The following is a 23,110-nucleotide window of genomic DNA, read 5'->3' on the forward strand; positions in this document are numbered from 1 at the left end:
CGGTGTGTTTCTTTGATCACAAGGAGGGGAGGGGAAAGTACACTATGAATTCATTGGACAGGGATAAAAGTCAACCAATAATGCTATTTAGAGTAGCTGAAACATTACGAGATACTGTTTAGAGAAAAAGACCTGAAGTGTAGCCTGACAAGTAGATCATCCATCACGACAATGCACCAAACCATACTGTGCTCATTGTAAAGAGTTTCTGGCCGAAACATTGATTACCGAATTAGGCCATCCTGCTTATTCACTTGACTTAGCTCCCTGTAATTTCTGGCAGTTTGCAAAATTGAAGACTGCACTAAAATACAAATATTTTCTGACATCGCTGATATCCAGCATAATGCGATAAAGGAGCTCAAGAAAAAGAGTGCCAGGCCTGTTTCCAAGAATGGAAACACCATCTAAACCAGTGAATAAATGCACAAGGAGACTATTTAGAAGGCGACAGTAGCCACTAATATACAGTTCCGAACGTAATGCACCTGTAAAGGTTTTTTACAAGTGCATTGGCTATTGACCTATTTGTTGCAGACCATTTGCCACAGTTTGTCAAGATATCCATGCACCTGTACTTGAATGGAGCCAACTTCCAAGCTGACCTGTCTTGGTGCGTCAATTACATTTTGCTGTTATAGCCAAAAATCTGTCATCATGCTCCATTGTGCAGTATGGGCAACCTCTTAGCAAATGTCTGAAACACATTTCATTGGTTTGAAATGCTGCCCAGAGCCTGAATACAATGCTACGTGAGATTCCAACTTCTGAGGCAATATCAGTAATTCTGCAGCCTTTATCAAACTTTCCAATAATTCTTCCCTGTGTGAAATCATCTAGATCAGTGTTTCTCAACTGCCTGTCCATGGACCGGCTGGTCTGCAAAGAAATTTGACTGGTCTGCAAAAAATAGCCTGTGGTAGAGTACTAACCAGTTTGTTTGAATTAAGAACAGAAGGAAAAATATTCCTGATTGAGAGAAAGTCTCCACTCTCAGCATATTTTTCAGACACAGAGTGGATCGCAAAATTAGCTTATTTAAGTGATATATATCTGAATCCAACAAAATTGGTGGATTCAGAAAGAAACTAAGATTTATGTGCAATTTATATATTCTTACAACATATTTTTTGTACTTTTTATATTGCCAGGCCATGAAAAATTATCTGAGATTTAACTGGTCCGTGATAGACAAGAGGGTGAGAAAAGCTGATCTAGATCAGCATTTCTCAAACTTTTCCTACGACGGAACACTTCACAAATCCTGAAATTTTAACGGAACACCTTGGTTATTTTGTAATGTAATAATTAATTCATTAATAATTATTAATTACCGTATTTGCCAGCATATAAGACGCACACCCCCTTTTCTGTACACATTTTTTAGGGAAAAAAACTTTATCCAAGTTCTTCTTATCATTTTCTCAGTTTGGGGTGGCCCAAAATGACTCTTTGCAGCCCTATTTCCATGTTCTTTAGCATATGCAATCACACATAGCTGGTATGCAATATTGTAGCAATGCCGACATTTTTCAGCCATAATTTGCCAAGAAATTTGGAGAAAATTTAACAGCAGAAATTTGTCACCGTTCACAACAACCACGACAACAATTGGAAAGTTTAAACGAACAGGAACACAGCTGTGATCTTCAATGACAGTGCATGCGCATGAACTCTATATAACTGGAATGCTCTCACACACCACAAGGAAGCAAGAAAGAAATTGTGTAACTCGGAACAGAGAAAATTTCCAGAAATGAAAGTAATAAAAAACTGAGTATCAGCATGTAAGACGCACCATGTTTTTCAGATCTATTTTCAAAGAAAGAGTGTCTTATATGCCGGCAGATATGGTAATTATTAACACATTACAATATTAATAATTAATTATGGCATAATCATAAAGAGTATTAGTACACTTATGTATATGATGTGATATGTTGACAAATATAAAATTACATTTAAATCAGTTTGTGCTGATTTTCATTGACATATAAAATTTATAATATTATAAGTACTTACGAGTGAATGCAGACTTTTTCTTCTGTGTGCTGGTAGTTTTCCTCTCCTTTTGTACATCTTGGAGATCACTTTGTAGGCTAGTGGTGGTGGATGACTCACTAGGTGGATGGATCACAAGGGTAGTGGTGGTGGATGACTCACTATCTGTTGCGTCACAAACACCTTCAATAAGAGATTTCTTAATACCAAAATTATACAAAGTCCCTGTCTCTTATTCATATTAAAATTTAAATCTGCAGGCCTATTACTTTTAAAAAATCACGGCACTACGGTTTCAAAACTTTCACCCTACAATACGAACTTGCGAAGAAAGTATTCAGTATTACTAGATTTGAGAACTGGGTACAGACTTCCTTGATCTTTAATTTCAGCTTAAAAATTTTCTTTATACTTCCTTGCTGATTGGTCACTAACATTTGCAACACAGATGTTATTTCTTTCAGATTTGAGAACAGAGGATATGCCGCCACCCACTGTTGTAATCGGCTTGCAGGCAATTTTTATGATCGGTCATAAACAGTGGCATTCTCTTTCCCAATTGTTGAAAGATTTCTATGTGTGAAAATTGACGATAATTCATGAATATTTCCATGTTTAAAAATATGCCGATTGGTCACTGACATTTGCTACACATATGTTATTAGGCATTCTGGGTCAGCTTTTCGACACATTCACGAATATTATTCTCCTCAGAATATTTCCACTATAAAATATTTATTCATGACAAATTCCAGGAGAACTTCTCGTGGAACACAGTTTGAAGGGCTTCCTTCAAACACAAAAAACTTAGGTAAAAACATAGAAAATAAAGATCAGAAAGGTGGTAAAATATGTCGGAGGCTACTGAAAAAGATCAGAAATGAAGGAACAGTACTTCTAAAAGGAATTAAAGATAAGAAGAAGAAAACTGAGGACAAAAGATATTCTAGATGATTGGAGTGATTTTACTTTGAAAGACAGCTGAAACAAGCAGTAACAGCAAGGGTAGAAAAATACTCAACAGGAATGCAATCAGGAATATATTATATATCACAATACTTGAAGTAGAAAAGCCATTAAAAACCTGAAATGTGAAAAGGCAGCTGAGGTAGATGATAAGAAATGCTCAAATGTGGTGGTATAAAAGCTTAACAGTTCTACACTGCATAATGGATAAAGCACTAAATAATGGATAAAGTCGGCCTGGTTGGCCAAGTGGTTAGCATATCTGCTCTCCAGCCAAAAGGCTCGGGTTTGAATCCTGTCGGGGGCATGGATGTTTGCGATTGTCTGTGAAATTACTAGTGGTGGCAGTTGGCAGTAGATGGCATTGGTGTAGATGATGAAGGTAGTTGCAGTTGGTGGAGACGGAGAGTTCTAGCATAGGTGCTGTCCCTCGATGAGTCTTTGAACTCCCTGGAGGAGTTATGTAATAATAATAATTCAGAATGCTGCCTGGTCAGAGGATCAAATTCCAGATGCTTGGAGTAGAGCTGTGATAGTTTCCATCTATAAGAATAAAGCTGAATGGGAGAATTATAGAGGAATTTCTCTACAAATCAAATATCAGAAAAGGTTAAGAAAAATTGTGGAAGGAACGCTTAGAGAAGAATAAGCTGGGTTCAGTCCAAATAGAGGGTTGTCAGGATCAGATTTTCACTTTAAGACAAACAATTGGGAAATCACAGGAATATAGCAAGGAACCAAATCTACAAAACTCATTTAAGTTTTGTAGATTTGGGAAAGTTCTGTTGAGCAAACATGCTCTGCTCAGCAAAACAATCGAAAACCACCAGGTGCAGGCAGTTCAAAAGCAGAAATGACAGAGGAAGCTGGTGATATGATAAAATTTGAGTTGTATGAATTTCTTAAAGTTACAGAATAGCAGTTTGTTATACTAATGGATTCATTACAATAGTGTTCGTTTTAGTGAAAGTTCTGGAAGTTTGTATCAGCTGACTGTATTCAAAAAAGTGATAATGGAGGAGAAGGTATGAATCAGCACGGTTTAAGGAATCTGGAAGCTTAGTGAAACTTTTTTACTGCTAATGTAAATTTACTATTACTTCCAATATATACTTTATAGTTTTTTGGGGATTTTCATGATGAAACAGCAAACTGTAGAACTAAGGTATCAGTGAACAGAATGCTACCACAATCTATGTTCAGTACAGACCGGATATTCAGTGAGCTTTATACTTCAAATTCTGTTATTAGTGATTTGATAGTATTCATGGGAAAAAACATCTCTGTATACCCTACCCAAGAAATAATAGTGGCACAGAGCTGAGGGTATACAATCATTAGTCTTATGCTTTAGTCTGAGTAAACATGAAATTCATAAAGAAAGGAAATTAATTGATTTTGAAAGTTTATTTTTCACTTGGTTAGAGTATAATAAATTTAGTTTAATCCTTTATCCAAGTGTGAGCAAACAAAGTTTGTGCCTGAAAGTATCTTCAGGACTGGGGTAAGGTGGTACAACACCAGGACAACTCCTTGCAAAGGTGGAGTATCTTCAGGACTGGGGTAAGGTGGTACAACATCAGAGCAACTCCTTGCAAAGGTGGATTGTAAAACCACCTTTGCAAGGAGTTGCCCTGGTGTTGTACCACCTTACCTCAGTCCTGAAGATACTTTCAGGCGCGAACTTTGTTTGCTCACACTTGGATAAAGGATTAAATTAAATTTATTATTAGAAAGGAAATTAAAGGATTTAAGAAGGATGCAATAATATTTGCACATAATCCATAATATAACCTGACAACTTATTTTAAACTAAGCTTTTGACAGGATATAGCATGTAACGCTCTTGCATAAGTTGGAGGGTGTGGGACCGGACTATAAATTATTACCATGGATAAGTCCATGGACTGTCCAGCAAATATTGTAAACACAGCTCAGAGTGTGTTAGATAAGAGAATCATATACAGCGATATTCTTCGACTTTGCAAATGCCTTTAAAAGATAACTTGGTGTTCAAGCTGCAGGATCGGAATAGATAGTATAGTGGTTAGATGGATCAGAGATCAGTTCGCTGAACAATACCAGCAGGTTGAGAATGATGGGGCAACGTCTCAAAAAAGGAGGGTAACTAGTGGTGTGCCGCAGGGTTCTGTTCTTGGGCCCCTGCTGTTTAACTTGTTTGTAAATCATATATCATATGGACTGACTGGGGATCTTCAGTTGTTTGCTGATGATGCAAAATTGGGAAGAGTTATAAGTAGCACTGCTAATGTTAATTCCATTCAGGAAGATTTGAATAGACTTTTTACTTGGACAAAAGAGTGGGAGTTGTAGTTTTAATATCAATAAGTCCAAGGCATTGCATTTTGGAGAGCAGAAATATAAGGCTGTGTACTATATCGACAGTGCCATACTGCAGGAAGTGGATGAGATTAGATATTTGGGAGTGATGGTTGACAGTAAACTGAAGTTTAGTGGGCATATTGCTAGTGTTGCAAAGGCTGCACATTGTAGTGCTGCTGTAAATTAATTGTCGACTGCTGCGTTTTAGAATATATATATGGTCTTTACTTTAATTTATATTCTATCTCTCTCTCTCTTAAATTTGATTTATTTCCTTGTCTACTAAAATTTCTCTTAAGTTCTACTACTTTCTCATATATGCACATATTTAAGTATGGGAGAGAAGTTTAAGAAATTCTTGGATTTTCCAACCAGCTTGTTCCTAAGAAGGATTAGAAGCTGGTCTGACCATTTTCGCATCTTCCTTAATTCCTCAACAAATCCAAAAAATGAAAGCACATCATCACTATCGTCCCCAGAGAACAATGGGATGACAAGGTGGATTCACAGTTCTAAAGACCTCCTTGTCATCCATCATGTTAGTATTATTAGAGTCACAATTGGTAATGTCACTTTTCATGATTTACAACCTTACAATTTCTTAAATTCTAACTTCCTAATCTATTTCCAAAACTGTTTCAATCCACAATTAATCAATTTTAATTAAATGAATTAAATCCTGCCAACTGGGCCATTGTAAATTAATATCAGCTGTGCCATTGTAAAATATATTCTCTACTTTAATTTATACTCTATCTCTCCTAAATTTGGTTTATTTCCTTGTCTACTAAAATTATCCTTAAATTCTACTCATTTCTCATGTACGGGTGAATTTAATACTTAATTCAACTTAACAATAATCAGCTTATCTTAGGCCTGCAATTAATCCTTTCTAATCTCACGTATGTTCACTCTGTTAGTGAAGGACCCTTGGTTTTTAGTCTGTCCACTATAACAGGTTACCAACAGCCACACTGTGTAATTTAGAGAAATTTATTTGCTTTTCGACTGCACCACTCTAAATTATATATACATCATGAGAATTTAAGTTTGAACATATGTAAAATCTGAATCCTAATATACTCAACTCCTTAAAAGCTAGTCGTGGTAATTCTTACTTTAATCAGGCTCGCAGGTTCGATATTTATTTGGAAACAGTGCATTGGCTAATAGATCAGGCAAGAGATTTACACAAACAAAATGTTTATTTTAAGCTAAGTCAATTATACAATGCATTTAGACAAATATCAGACAAAACTTCTTAAAGGTATATCACTTGCTCATTTAGATAGCTAAATGATATCACTTGATATCATTTAGTTATCTTGAGCTGCCTCTTACATTTTACTTAGCTAAACACTCTATTTAAGCATTCATAGATTAGCATTTAACTTCTCTCTCTCTCTCCATTCCCATAACTTAATAGTTGACTAATTACAATTTAACCTCAGTAAGCATACATACAATCTCAAGTACAACTACTGTAACATTACTCACATTTTCGTTTCATATACAGTCCTAACAACTTGGACGATACTTTCATAAGTTCTGCTACACTTTGCCTTTCTTCATGGGTGCTGGCTATAATTTGGACGGCCCTTGGCGGTCTTTAGATGGCAGTTTTCCAGGACAATGTGGATTGAATCTCCTTCGATAAATTCGAACCACTGTTGACGCCTTGAATTCCACACATAAGTAGCGCATTCGGCGGCTACTGGAAATACATCGGATGGTAGCGGCCTCACCTAGGTCCCCCCCCGCACCTGGGATCATGCCTCCACATGAACAAACATGAGAGAGAGAGAGCCTGTGTGTCGGAGCTCCAAGAGCCTAGAGTCCTTTTTTGGCTCTGTTCATTCTTTGTTCTTTGGCTATAACTCCCCAGATCTTCTGCGTACATGATGATGTCACTTAAGCTACCTTCGTTTTTGGCGGCAATTTTCTACATTTGTATGCCCTTTCTAACTGTTGTTCTTACTGGGTCAAACGTAATCCTGGCTAATCCCTTATTTTCTGTTACACATACACTTACAATATACATTGTTTTTTTTTGTTTTTTTTTCAGCTTAATAGTAGAATTGTTATATAGTTGAAAAACTTTAAAAATTCTGATTTCTACATGATTTAGAACCTATATAAAAGCAATCGTGAGAATTTGTATAACAATTTCCTGTGAGAGATTTTATACTGCTATGATAAGAATCCTCTAACATGTAGGGATAAGGAAGCGATTGTGCCACTGTATAATGCACTGGTCAGACCACACTTGGACTATTCTACTCAAATCTGGTCATCTGGTTTTCAGTGTGATGTGGAGACACTGGAGAGGGTCCAGAGGTGAGTGACTAAGACAATATCAAGACTTTGGACTGCTGGATATGGAGAGAGAGGTTGGAAAAACATGGATGCAGAGTTTGGTGGATAGGAGGAACAGAGGTCATATGATAGAGACATTTAAGTTAGTGAGAGGATTTTATCAGATTAATCCAGATGAGATTATAAAAAGGAGTAGAAGGGGAAAAACCAGAGGTCATCCCTAGAAATTATGAAAGAGTGTGGTGAAGAGGGATGTGAGGAGTAGATTTTTTACATGGAGAATTGTCAGTGAATGGAATGCATTACCAGAATGTATTGTTAATGCAAGGAGTGTTAAGGATTTAAAATTTGGTATGATAAATATGTTGTCGGTTGAATGAACCTCCTACGATGAGTCTGCCGACTCCATGGAAGTGCAATAATAATAAGAAGAAAAGGATGGCTGACTGACTAACTGTATTAAAAAAGTGGTGATGGTTAAGGTGAATCAGCAAGGTTTAAGGTGACCATTGGTGTACCACAGAGATCCATTCTTGGTCTATTGGTATTCAATCTTTACATTAATGATACTGAAAAGGATTAGATTTGTGGCATACAGCTGTTTGGTGATGATGTAAAGACAGGCAGGGTAATCACGAATGTGACTGACACGCAGCACTTTCAGAATGAATAGGCTGGATGTGTGTGGGGGGGGGGGGTCAAAAATGGTTGTCAACTCAATGTTAATAAAGCTATGCATTCAATCCAAAGAGATGCCCAATGTCATATTATATTAATGGGATTAAGCTAGAAGAATAAACTTATTAGGCATGAGATCTTGAAGTTTTATTAAGTTGAATTTCAAGGACTGTTCAGCAAAGATTGTAAACACAGCTCAGGAATAATTGAAATGATGAAATATACAAGGATAAGGAAGTCATTTTTGCTCTTTATAAGGCTTTTGTATGACTTCATCCGGACTATTTTTTTTACAGATCTTGTCCTGGTTTCTGAAGTAATGCAGATACAGTGAAGAGAGAATTAAAAATGATATCAAGACTGTGGAATGCAGATTATGAGGACAGATTTGTGAACTGCAGATGCTAACAAATAAGAGAAAGAGGAGTGATTAGATAGATTTACAGACTTCTGAAAAGGATATATTGTATAACCATTAGTTAAATTTTTAACTTTATAGAGGTGTGCAGAGAGAATGAGAGGGCATCCACAGAAATTGAGAATGAATTCAGAGTGTGATGGGAGGAGCTAGATTTTTCTCTCATATAGTAGTGTGTGATTGGAATGGATTGCTTTTGGAGATCTTGAGTGCAAATAGTGTGGATGAATTCAAGAATAGGTGTAATAGCTGGTATGAGTGATATGGATGTTTCTCAATGACTTCCTGAAGGTAATAATAATAAGAAGAAATAATAATTTTTTTGTTTTGCATAATTTTTTCAGCACACATTTCAAATTATGCCTTCTCTAACAATTATTATTTTTAATAATCTGTAAGTTCCCAGAGGACAATTCAATTACAGCTAATTTGAAAATGCAAAACAGTATTCAGAATTCAAGTTTGCAGTAATGATTTATTTAAAAAAAGTTTAATGAAAAGTACACACCTTCAGGTGATGTTAGTAGCAGTAAAACCAGACCTTGAACCTTTCTTGGAAATAAAGATATCTGAAGAAATATATCATGAATAAATTAGACAAATTCATGCAATATAAGATTACTTCATAATAATAATAAAATTAAATTATGTCGATGGATATACTAAAAACAAAAAAAGTTGATTTCTCATATAACTATTTTGTTTATCTTAAAATAATATTCTTTCACATACCATTCTTTCTGTATGAATCATGAATGAAGGCATGAAGATAATGTCCCATTGTGTAGGTTTACGATACACTTTAAAAGTAGCACCACTTTCAACAGCTTTTTAGCAATGAGAAAATCAAGAAAATAGAGTTTATCATCTTTTTCAAGCTTTAATGTAAATTTGCTGTAAATTTATTGTAAATAAGTAGGTTTGTAAGAGTAAGAGAATGGTGAAATTGTTGCAGTATTGGAAGACCAAGTTTCCAAATAAAGATATCATCCATGTATTTTCATCATACTGCCGGTTTTAGACATGTTTCTGTTAGAAAAATCTTCTCAAAATTCTCCATGAAAAGGTCAGCAGAAGGAGCAGAGAGGGAAACTACACCTACACAAAGCAAGTCCAAATTTTTATTTGTAAAACGTATTGTTCCACTGAAAAAAACTTGACCAAACACATAGGCAGAAAGAAGTCTTTAAGAAGATCTAACATATCATCAACAGAACATTGATAAAGAGGGACACAACATCAAGACTTGCAAGATGTCAGTAGATTCTAACTGTATAGTTTTTGAACAAAATGGGAGGAATTTTAGGTAAAATTCAGGTGACCTTAAGTCCTGTCTTAGAAAATTAGCAAAATGCTTAGACAAGACATAAAGCAGTCGAGTTTATGCTATCTGCTATAGATTTCAGTGGGACATCAGGCTTGTAAATTTTTGGCAACCCATAAAGTCATGGAGGAAGAAGATATAATGACTTGAGCTTTTGTAGCAATTCTCGAGGGGACCAGTTTTAGACATTTTAAGTACATTGTTTTCTCTCGAGTCAACCAAGAATAGAGTAAGTTTTTGGAAGTATCAGAAAGCAGACTTTTTTATTATTCTTATAACAATGTTATTATAACATTGTTATTATAACAAATTATTATTATAATAAATAAATTTAAAATGTATTCAAAACTACTGTTGTATTCCCTTTATCAGCTTTTAAGATTACTATGTTCCTGTTCTTTCTAAGAGAGAGTAAAGCTTTCCTTTCCACAGCTGAAATATTACATCTCAGAAATCATGGAGAAAGGAGCAGCATAGCGGTTTTTGGTCTGATAATATTGCCAACATCTTGTTTGAGGATACTAATTCCTTTCTCAATAATGAATAAATAAAAAAAAATCGACTTTTAGAACATAATCCAAAGTTACAGCATAATTAAAATCTTTCCTAAAACAGATTTCTCTGAATGTGTTAAGCAATGGTGTGTGACTTTGGATAAAGTCATACAATGGTATGATTTTATCTAAAGGTAAAGGCAGCTATCTATTCATCTAAGGTCATTGTAATAAATTAAATTTCCTTCTTATTCTATTACTGCAAGAATTAACAAAAACATTGATTGGAGCTATGAACCTGCTAATACTGTTCCAAGGAACTGTATCTAACTCATTGGTTAAATGAAATATAATTTCATTCTATGAAATTATATTTTATACATTTGAGACATTTAGAATCTAGTTTATTGATCTCATACTTCATATAATATATATATGTTCGTGTAATAGTGTCAATAAAGCATTTTGATAAATAAACCTCACTCTAACTGACATCACCCATTCCTTAATACACACAAACTTAGGACTTCTTCTTCTTATTGTGCTATCTTCTATCAAAGGTCAGCGACCATCTTGGCGAACAAACTGCGCTCTTGTGTTAATCTGAGCAGTTGCGCACTGCTCTTTCCTGTCCACGTCTTGATGTTGTCAAACCATGATATTCTTTTTCTTCCTCTAGTTCCTTTGCCACCAATTCTTCCTATCAAAATAGTTTGTAGAAGTTGGTATTTGCTGTTTCTCATGATGTGGCCAAGATATCAAAACAACTATAAATACAAAGATCACAGAGTTGAAAAACTGTTACAAATACATAAATTAATGCTAGACAATAAACTTCACTTCTCCATTAGAGCTGCTCTATACTTTCCTAAAGAATAGAATAGCTTTTATTATTCAAAATGATGACTGACTCAAGAAAGAACTCCAGACTTTCTCTAATTTTTTGTTCTAAATAGCTATTTCAAGAAAACAGTTGATAAGATTTTATTTTTGAACACTTCCAATAACCAGAATATCCAATACAAAGACTACATTTGATACCAACCTTTCAACTATGCCTTACATAAAATAAAACTGTTCTTCTGTAAACATAGGGTCTCTTGTTCCCATTATATACTTTACGCTATTACTTATTTACTTTATTTTACTCTATCTTCTTTTACTTTAATTTCTCTACATATCTTTACTTTCTCTATATATACTCTATTTACTTTACTTTTTACACTTTTACTTAAGTTACTACAAGTTATCTAATTTCTAATACCTTGGGAACCTTGGAAAATTTATTTAATGTTATGACTGCACCACCAAGATCCCCCTTTATGGGTATTAAATATAATTAAAATTACTTGCAGTACCTCTCCATATCTATTTCATGCGTTATTGACAGTCGTGGCTACTCATATTTATCTTCGCTCACATGTTCGTAATTTTTTAGAAATAGTGCATTGGAATAAGGATTGGTGAATACACATTGTTTAACATAACAAACATATTTATTAAACTAGGATGCAATAATACAGTTTCATAAATGAATTGGCTCTTCAGAAAATTAAAAGCTAAGAATTATAGTCTCACGCAATACACACACATTAAATTACACAACAATACTATCATACACCTATCTATAATCGCACTCGTTCTGCTGCTAAGAATTATAATATCTCATACATTGTACATACATAATAAACATGCAGCAACACTATCATATAAGAATCTATGTTCTTATCCTAAAACTAATTTGTTCAAGCAATACATATATATTTCAATCAACAAGTTTCTCATATCTAAGTTATCTCAACTATTCTTTAGCCTCTTAGTCCAGGACAAATTATCACAACTTAACTTTATATATGTCCCGCCGAATATATATATATATATATATATATATATATATATATATACTTCCAACAACAAGTATACCATATCTAAATTATACCAATTTTTCTTTAGCCTCTTAGTCTGGAACATATAACCACACTATAACCACACAAATGTAAATGTCCTGCCAAATATCAGTCAATCTTCCGAAATGTTAAACATACACATAAAGGTTATACTCACAGTTCTTCTCTTGACACATATACATAAAGGTTATACTCACAGTTCTTCTCTTGACACATATATCTGAACTGGCTCTTTCATCTCTTATCTGGTTCCACTGACTTCTTTTCCATCCTGGGCCTCAACATTCATACGGGCTTCTTTTTCTTTAGCTCCGTCACATCGTGGAAAATTTTCGGGGATTGGAGCATATCTCACCAACCTGCTATTCCGTTCTGGGCCTTAACATTTGTGTGGGCTTCTTTCCTTTAGCACCATCGCATTGTGAAGAATTCCCGGGACGTTATGCATCTTATGGTTCGACTTCTCATTAGACATTTCCCTACTTCTCTCCGGATGTCCAACGGACCTGCGATGCTGAATTCCGAGACACTACGAGAGGAAACTGTGTTTCTGCATACCTGCTTCCTTCCTCATTTTTTGCCTCTGCATACAGCATACTGCCATTGCATCACTGCATACTGCCTCCGCCTACTACATACTGGATCTGCTGACTCTGGATACCTCTGGATCTCTCTCGATACTTCTGGATCCCTTCTTATACTTCCTCTAGCTGACCCTGGATTAAGGGCTAAGAACTCTTAACATTCCTGCGCAAAGTGGGATGTGACCTTCAGAGTTGTTGATTACTTCTGTTTCCCCCAGAACACACAAAAACAATCTTATTCATGGGAGATCCTTAGTTGTTCGCCGTCTGTTGTTGCACTGTCCTTGAGACATGTATTAGGTTAAGCTCGAACAATTGAAGGCACTTTACATTTTACAAGCAAAGCTTCTAAGCTCTTTCTTTGAAATTGGAACCATTTAAAATGACGGGCCGCTTTCTAAGGCATTACCCTTGAAATACACAGCTTAACATTCCTACCATTTCATTACATACTTGTATGGTTTTTCAAATCACAAAAATTATTATACCTAGTTAATATAAACCTTATATACAAAATTCCACAATCAGTATTAAATTACAATATCCTTCTATGTACAATATTTGTGACCTCTGTAAAAGTCGATGCAAAGTTAAAAAAAAAATTCCTACTGCATCGAATTTTACACCTCCATATTTTAGAATCTGTTACAGTTATCCATTCACAAATCACTGAATAAAAAACAAGCACTGACAATAATTGACACATGGAAATCTCTTATTAATTTTTTAACATTAAAGATTTTAACTTCATCAACAATCACCTTCTATTGGTAACTGCAGACAGCCACGAGTCTTTACGTTTATTGTCCAGTATGTATTTACCTATCTGTATTATAACGGTTTTTCAGCGTTTAATCAACTTTGTGATCACGGTATTTATAGTTGTTATCTATTAATTTGTTATCTGTCTAAACTGCAATAATATCAGATCTTACAATTCTCTCTTCTAAGGTTCTTTATACCATATTAATCCACCTAGCTCTGGTCTTCCTCTGGGTCTTTTTCCTCTTGCATTCTGTTTAAGTGGCCACACTATCTGATATTAGCAGAGCTAATCTCAGGTGGTATGGCCTTAAGTTCTTTCCTAATATCCTCATTTTTAATATGATACTTTAATTGATGCCATCTGTTCATCCCCTAATCTTTCTCAGAACTCTCATATCTGGTCCCCAGTCTTTGATCATGTGTGTTATTTCTAACCAAGCTCTCCAATTCATAAGTTAAAATTGGTTTGAACACTCTTGTATACAACTAGTTTAGTGTTTGAAAGTTTATTTTTCACTTGGTTAGGGTATAATAAATTTAGTTTAATCTTTTATCCAAGTGCGAGCAAACAAAGTTTGCGTAATGCATAACATTAGACATATCCACAAGGAGATGTGTTTTGCATTATAGGAGATACTGAGACAGGAGTGTTGGTATCTTGCTCCACCTTTGCAACGAGTTGCCCTGGTGTTGTACCACCTTACTCCAGTCCTGAAGATACTTTCAGGCGCAAACTTTGTTTGCTCACACTTGGATAAAGGATTAAACTAAATTTATTATAGTTTAGTGTTTTGACTAATTTCTCTCTCATTCCATATACATTTATTCAGTTGACTTCCTATCATAAATGGTTTGCTAATTCTCTTGTCTATTTCCATATAATATATATATATATATATATATATATATATAAAAAGATGACTTACTGCTAGTATGTGAGTCTACATACTAGATTACAAAATTTAATAATTGAAAATAAATGAATTTACAATTACTTACATTTATCTATTTAAAAAAATCTTTAATTGTTGATTGTTTTTGCTTTTTGTTTTTTTTTTTGACATAGCACCAGATTGCTTTGCATTGAGTTCAATGCTTGACCTGTTTTTTTACTATCGTGTTCAAAGTGGACATGAGAGTCCAAGATCTTTTGCTAAATGCACACGTGTTCCGGTATACCAATCTACACGTCACAGAATTGCCATCTTTTCTTCTACCGAAATACATTTTCTGTCTTTTTTTCTCCATATTACTAACATGGATAATCCACCAAGGCAACTTGAAAGCAACTTTCACACACTAAATTACGTAGCAGAAATTCTGCAATATCAATTTGTACTGCGATTGAAAAATCATGGTATCGCTCATCACTACATTACTGCTGCAAGCATGCAAGTCACCGTGATGACGGAAACGAAACTACAGCCAAAAGCAACCATCTGGGAACAGAAATGCACAGATTTCCGCAGAAATCAATTTGAAAATCAGTATTGTCACCCGAGAAAAAAACACAAATCACGGGAAATAACGTCCACATCAAGCTGTTAATGGCGGGAAAACAATATATCGTAAGAATAGTCCTTAAGACAGGACCAACAGAAAATGACGTAAATGGCAGGAAAACGTAAATTACAGGAACGTAAAAACGAGGTTTTACTGTATACAGTTTTTTTTTTTAGTGTAGTTCCCACGCACAAAAGCTTGTATGCTTATAGTATACTAGTACCATGAGTAGGCTGTGGATTTTTTTTTTTACTCTATTTTATTTTTTTATTAATTTTTATAATTTTGTTTTGTATTTTATATGGATTTTTTTTTTTTTTTACATAGTCTGGAAACACTGCTCTAGAGACCAAACATGGAACTTTTTGAAGCCACTTCAAGCCTCCAATAAGCAGGATGGTGGTCTCACACCGAATTTATCTCCCACGTAAACACAATCATAAAGATCCATGTCCATAACAGGATTAGAATGCAAGACCTGTTGGTTGGAGAGCAGATATGCTAACCTCTCAGCCAACCAAGCCAGCAAACAGCTGAAATGTTCTATTTACTTGTTCTATAGGTTCTCCATTCAGGATGCAATTGATGTTTTCAATGTTTCTGCCTATTTGATTATTATTATTATTCAGAAACATCACCCAAACTAGCTGCCATATCTTCTCTTGAGCTCATTCATACTAGATGCACTCACTGCTCTGTAAGCGAAAGCTTTCTTAACCATGAATGGTATATATTTACCTTTGTTTCTACCTTATATATCCACCAATATATCTGCCTTAGATATATATTGGTATATATATCTACCTTTTATTTTCCAGACTTTACCCCAATACAATTTTTGCACTGGTCATTTGATTAATAGGTAAATTGCATCTAAGATGGTTTTTGATGCTGATGTCTCAGACAAAGTGGTTGGGCCCAAGCACACTTAAAAGTTATAAAGTTTGTGGAGTATCTATGAAATATACCTCACGCTCTGTGCTGATCCTTTTTGGCTGCCTGACATTCTGAGTTCCACCAAGGCTTTGGATAGAGTAGAAAATGAGACGATGTTCTTGGAATGGAGGCTGTTGCTGCCTGGACAATGTAGTTTATTACACATTTTACTGCTTCATTGATAGGTGTTTGATTGACTGTATCAGCATTAAATTTTGCAAGACGTAAAGTGTACCAGTGAACTTGCTCAATTTTCTAACATGATATCCATTATGTAGTATGTTGCGTATGTTGCTGCCCATGCAGAAAAGTGGATATCATGGGAAAGTAATTACTCCCAAATAGATTGTCATCAATTTCCCATTTAAACAGTGGAAAAAGACAGGTTGAACAGGCAGTTAAGTCTATGGCAGTGAATATTTGGGTAGGCATATGGAAGGTGTTGCCTCCTGTGTATAGGAGGGATAGATTATTACTGTTGAGCCTACACTCAACAACTCTTCATCTGATGTTTGTGCAAGCACTACCACAGAGCATTTTGTGCATTTAAATCCCCCCCATTAAAAGTAAATGTGATGGTAACTATAAGACGACATCATCAAGGTCATATTGAGAAATATCTGCAGCAAGAGGAAGGTACATGCAGCATATTGTTATTATATTTCCAAGTAAGAATCAGATAGCAACTACTTCTATGTTAGTGTTAAGTTGGATTTGCTGGAAGGGAGGATGGCTGCCCACAAGGATGGTGACTCCTCCATGTGGCAGGGTCCATCTCCTGTCCTGCCCTTATGAATGATGCTAACATTATGGAGAGCTGAACACCACTTAGCTTGAGGTACATTTCCTGCAGGCAGAAGAAGATTGGTTTATACTTCTGCAAGAAAACCTTGATGATGTTGATTTTTGTCAAAATCCACAAAAATTCCATTGTAGGAATGTTTTCATCATCCTTTTGGTGGTATCACTGGACCGACGTACCTCAGTCGGTATGGACAAAGCCCTTTGGTTGGAAAGACCTGGGTTCAATTCCCATCAATGCCGTGAGGAACTGAGGAACCTTTATTTGGTCTCTTTCAACTAAAGATGAGTAGCAGGTCTCATATGGAGGTAGAGGGTTTCTTCACCCAGAAACTCGGGTTTTTGTCCCTCAGAACAGGCAAATTGGTCACATGAACACACACGAATCTACAGTTATAAAATGCATGCTTAATCAGTCATTAGGAAGGGCTCAACCCATCCTAAGAGATGGGGGAAGAAAGGGAAAACCCCATACGAAATAAATAAATTTGGTTTTTTTCATAAGTCTTAGATTTTTTTCTTTTTAGAGAACTGTAGAGGGCCTATATCCATCATTTCTTCTTCTTCATCTGGAAAAATATCCAAGACATTGTCAAATTCCACTCTTTCTACGGCACTTGGTATATTGTTTTATCTTTGTGAGGGAAAGCAGAGGTATCCATACTATCCACTGACAGGCCATCTAATAAAGGGTCTGGAGGCATGTCTTTGATCCTCTGTGGTGCTCATTCCATTATTTTTTTTAATAAGATTATTTTCATGTAGTGGGACCATTTTTGACATATACCCCCATGCTTTAATTTGCTCTAGGGAAACAGCAAACAAATCATATCTTTCAGGGATGTTGTAGTTGTGAGAAGGCAGGATCTCAACTGACATTGCTTTACAGTCACCTTCTAAGCATAAGAAGGTTCATCAGATGTTGCTGCTGCTGTTGAGTTATACTGCCTCTTCACCTCCTGAAAGATGATACATTGCTCTGTTTTTAATTTTTGTATCTTCTTTTCTTTTTTTTTTCACCTTACACCGGAGACCACCCAGCATTGCTCAGGAGTATGCTGCATAGTCTCCCTCACAGTTAAAGCATTTATTTCGAGCTTTCAGTCTTTATTCTTGTGATATGCCACACTGAGCACAGATGGCAAAGCAGGCAGTTTGAGAATGACCATAAAAAGCAGCATAAAGGGTTCAGGATATAGAGACAACAACTGAACAGTTGTCTCTATTTGGATATTTTGATAGATGTCGGCTGTTTGGTTTGCTGAAAGTAAAAATGATGTTTCTAGTAGGAACCAGATGCTCATATCTATATATAGGGATTCTTTTTTTTTTTTTTTTTTTTTTTTTTTTTTACGGCTGTCACTCCTTGGTCCTTGAGTTCAGAGCAGATCTCCTCATCGGGAGCATAAAGGAGATCCAACTCTAATATTTTAAAGTTTTTGTGGAGAGGTAACTGTAATTGGTATTCCCCTGACAGATGTTGTATGGAGTAATTTTTCTGTGCTATGTTGATTCTTCAATTAGGATATCTCCTGAACACAGTTTCTTTACAGATTTTGGAGATCCTGCCAATCCTTCCAAACCCTTCTGGATGAAGAAGGGTGACACGTTTCCAATTGCACATTCACTTATTGAGTGTAAGATTAAGAACAGTGGTGTAGTTGTTGCAGCCTCTGACATTTTGTTTTCCGTTTCTTACTTAGGTTTTCTGCTGATGATTCTATGGTTTCTGAACTTGGTTGGGTCCTGTTAAAGGACCCCTGATATACAAGAAGATGAAAAATTATTTATTCTCAGGAGATATTTGATTCAGTGCCAGAGTTTCCCACCCACCAAAGCGCTACACATGAATGCCACTCTCAGGCAAGCAATGACTATGCTTGGTAGTTGCAGTAAATTTTCTACCATAAGTAGAAAACTTACTGCAACACCATTGGTAATTGATTGATCCTGGCTGGGCCATCCAGCACTGTCTGTCTTGCCAAAGTAGTGCAAGACTACCAGGATCTGCCTTTCCAGATGTCCATGGGTCACGCTGCATGGCAAACACAGCAGCAGGATATTGAATCCCAATGATAATGGACTGGAAGATGGGACAGTAAAAAAAGACTCAAGATATGGGAAGAAAAGCAAAGAAAAGAGAAAAAAAATAAAAAGAGCCAGTATCATCACTGGGATGTCCTCTCCACACAGGGTGCCCCATAAAAAGGATCACACCTTTGCCAAGAGTTACTTCGGTCTATACCAAACTGAAGTAATACATAAAAAGACAAGTGTCACAAATATGGTGGAAGTGCTCTTAATTTTCAGTATCTATACATGCTACAGAATAATCTCAGAATAAGTTATATATCTAATGACAACTTAAGTTGGAAAACAACTGCCAGTTGTTTTCCAACTTCAGTTCAAGTTCAAGGCAAGTTCAAATTCATGTGGCAATGATGTTTGTGGTTCAGGACACAACAATGTGAACATTGTTGTGACCTGAATAGGCTAAGAAATGTTTAATGTAAATTATTGAGGTCACAACTTTAATACAATTTAGGCAGAGAATATGGAATGTTGGCAATAGGATAAGTGTAAGCTGTTTACAAGTACAAAACAATTAAAATTTAGGAATTTCATGAATTTGTATGATAAGCTTTTATATTTTATATATAATCTGTATTAAGTCTGAACCAGATATAGAGATCCATGTAAGCTGGCAAATCCATTTGAAAAAGCCAGTCTCTAGTACTAAATTAGCAAAGCCTATGAGTCAGGGTTCAAGGGTCACTTTGCCGTCCTGCAATATGAAAGAGAAGGGAGGGAGAGAAGTATTGGAAAAGGAAACCTAAGCGTCTTCCAAGAAAGGAAGGCAGACACACGTGCGAAAAAAATAGAGGGAGCTAAGGTGACCGACGTTGGCACACATTACTGCATTGGCGCGCATCGCGAAGATCGAGATTTGCCGAGAGGAAAGAATTATACAAAAAGGCCTTGCAAAGACGATTCGAGATCTTTTTTCCTGGATTCCTGGTTCCTGATCTCTCGGACAGTGGTCGAGCTCGTCGTCATCGGGGAAGTTTCCTGGCCAGTTGGGAAAGGCATTTGGTTCGTCTGTCGTAGCATTCGTATTGGGCCAAGCTATGTCCATGCTCTAGGATAGCTGTGCATTGTCATGCGACGGAAGAACCAAATTTGATGCCGGCCGTACAAGGCAGCGTTACCGTGCCACCTCCCAGTTTTCCCACAGAGATTCTACTCACACAAATCTATGGAAGATATCCTCTAAAGCGACTATATTGAAGGCCTTGATGATCAGACAAGGCAGGAACAAGTTTAAGAAATCAAGGACAGAGATGGTAATGTAGACTTTTGAAATTCTAATTCCAGTTATAGAAGAGAGTGAATTCCATGTGAGAACATTTATATTGGACTGAAACTTAAGGGACTGTAAAAGTAGCCTACAACTAGGCATAAGTCTGAAACAATGTTAAGATTTGTTAGCCCACGAGGCCGAGTAGATATCTGATTATGCTAAACTTAATGTGTTAATTGTGCTGTTATGTTAACTAATGGCCACGTGTATCTGAATGGCATGGTAATGACCTGTGAATTTATACTAAAATGATTATATTAGTGGTTATTGCAATTTAATATGTGTGATTAGAAAAAAATAATTAGAGCCTTTGATCTAAATTGAGTGCAACCATATTAACCTGTTTGAATTGTATTATTGTGTATCACCTTAAAGCTAATTAAATTGTTTCATTCATGTACTTGCCTGATCTGCTTACGTTATATGAATTCAAAACTACCGCTCATAAAAATATCAACGAACTAAGCGGGATAAACCCATGAGTACAAGTATATTAAGCTAGCCACGACTGTGAGAAAGAATTAAGCAAGTGGAAGGGTAAGATTAATCTGGATCTGAATATCATGTGGCACTCTGAAGGGGTCACCCTGAGCAAGAATTATTTGCATCCTAGGTATTAGCTGGAGCAGTAAAAAAATAAATGTGTTAATACTTATAGGGTGAACTCCATCAGATTGTTGTGCGATAAAGTGATGTTTAGAAAATAGAGAGGCCAATAAGACTGCAAAGATCCTAATAAATAAGTTAATTTGATAGGAGACAAGCGATTTACTTGCATGTGTGAAAGAGAAAGGATAAATATGTAAAGATAAGGTGTCGTGGTAAGCCTGCTATATAAAACAAGAACGAGGAAACCAAATAAGAAAAGAAAAACATATAACAACATCTTTAGATAGCATTTTATTTTCACTGCCTGGTGCAAGACTACCATTCTGCTTACTGGAATACGTGACTGTAAGAGTAGCCTACAACTAGGCATAAGTCCGAAACAGTGTTAAGATCTGTTAGCCCACGAGGCTAGATCTGATTATGAATTTTCATGGCTAGGATTGTCTTTAAAAAAAAAAAAAAAAAAAATGAAAATTGCAATTTTTTAGTTAATTTTTTTTAAATTTAATATTTATATAATTTTGAGTGTACCATGGTCTTACATGATGTGTTACTTCTTTTTTCTTTAAGATATATATATATATATATATATATATGCATGTACATACATGTATCTACATGATATGTAAATACAAAATACTTACAAATGATTCCTCAACACATTTCTCTTGTACAGAAGTCCCAAATATATGAATAAATTTAGCTATTAAGGAATGAAAGCTGACGCTGTACCATACAGATTTCATTATTTTAAGTGCACTTTGGAATAAGTCAGCATTATCGCTGCAGATCTGAGGCTTAAAAAAAAATAACAAAAAATTTTTAAAAATTACTGCAGAAAATCAATATAATTAATATTATATCAAGATGAAACTGATTTGTTTTTATTCAAACCATCTAATCATAAAATATTAACAACAGTTCATATATATATCTGAAATTCATTATGAACCATATAATTAGCAAACTACAAGGATGATCTGAAAAGCTCTCTACCTCGACCATAGATGGCAACATTATCTGCAAGATTTTTTTTTTCTAAGTTGGTACATCTGTCATAAGCATCCATGTGAAATTGCAAGTCATTCTATCAAGTAGTTAGTTTTATACAGCTGTCCGAAGCAAAAGTGTTGTCTGTATCCCTTGAAATGGATAAAATTGAGTATCGTGCGGTTATAAAATTCTTTGTAAAAGAATGTTTAATACCAAAAAAAATTTATTAAGTTCATAAAAGTTTATGGGAACTCTTCTCCTTCATTTTCGACAATTAAGAAATGGGCTGCCGAATTTAAACATGGCCGTACCAGCCTTGAAGATGATCCATGACAAGGACATCCAAAAAGTGTATCAACACCAGAAATCATTGATCAAGTGTGATATGGTATTGGATGACTGGCGAATCAAAGTGCGTGAAATAGCTGAGACTATAGGCATTTCAAAAAGAATGTGTAGGATATATTTTGCATGAAGAATTGCAAATGAAAAAGCTTTGTGCAAGATGGGTGTGCATGAAAATCTCTGAACAGTGCTTGGAGCATTTTAACTAGAATAAAACTGATTTTGTGCATCGATTTATCACTATGGATAAGACTTGGATTCACCATTACATACCAGAATCCAAACAGCAGTCAAAACAGTGGACAGAAGTTGGTTGTTCAGAGCCAAAGAAGACAAAGTGAGTTCCATCAGCAGGAAAGGTCATGGCATCAGTGTTTTGGGATGCTAAAAGCATTTTATTTATAATTATCTTGAAAAGGGTAAAACAATAACCGGGGAATATTATTCCGATCTTTTAACCAGACTGGACAAAAAAATTCATGATAACAGACCCAGTTTGCAGAAAGGAAAAAAAATCTTTCATCAAGACAATGCACCTGTCCACAAAGGTGTTTTGGCAATGGGAAAATTAAGGGATCTGCACTATGAATTGTTGGAACATCCGCCCTATTCCCCAGATTGGGCTCCATCTGACTTCTGTCTCTTCCCAAAACTAAAACTCTTCCTCACTGGTCAGTGTTTTTCTTCGAATCAAAAGATGATTGCAGCTGTAGAGGGGTATTTTGCAGATCTTACTGAGAACCACTACAGAGACGAGATAATGCTG

At 35.6% G+C, this 23,110-nt stretch overlaps 1 protein-coding gene across 8 annotated transcripts in view; it reads right to left on the minus strand.

Annotated features, from left to right (window-relative positions):
• LOC150101193 (uncharacterized) overlaps window positions 1-23,110 on the minus strand; it is a 178,812-nt gene that overhangs the window by 6,800 nt on the left and 148,902 nt on the right. For 7 of the 8 annotated variants that reach the window (XR_016549122.1, XR_016549118.1, XR_016549120.1 and 4 more), the window contains 3 exons: window positions 21,651-21,803; window positions 9,231-9,291; window positions 2,023-2,184 (listed from right to left, as the gene is read on the minus strand). Coding sequence is in view for 2 of the 8 variants with exons in the window: in XM_090401116.1 (XP_090257242.1) it covers window positions 2,023-2,184; window positions 9,231-9,291; window positions 21,651-21,803 (376 nt within the window). In the remaining 6 variants the exon portion in view is untranslated. The remainder of the gene's footprint in view (window positions 1-2,022; window positions 2,185-9,230; window positions 9,292-21,650; window positions 21,804-23,110) is intronic. The other variant, XR_016549123.1, reaches the window with a different exon arrangement.

This window comes from Typopeltis vanoorti, chromosome 12 (assembly GCF_054136105.1).
Source record: "Typopeltis vanoorti isolate ZY-2024b chromosome 12, IOZ_Tvanoo_1.0, whole genome shotgun sequence".
NCBI lineage: Eukaryota > Metazoa > Arthropoda > Arachnida > Uropygi > Thelyphonidae > Typopeltis > Typopeltis vanoorti.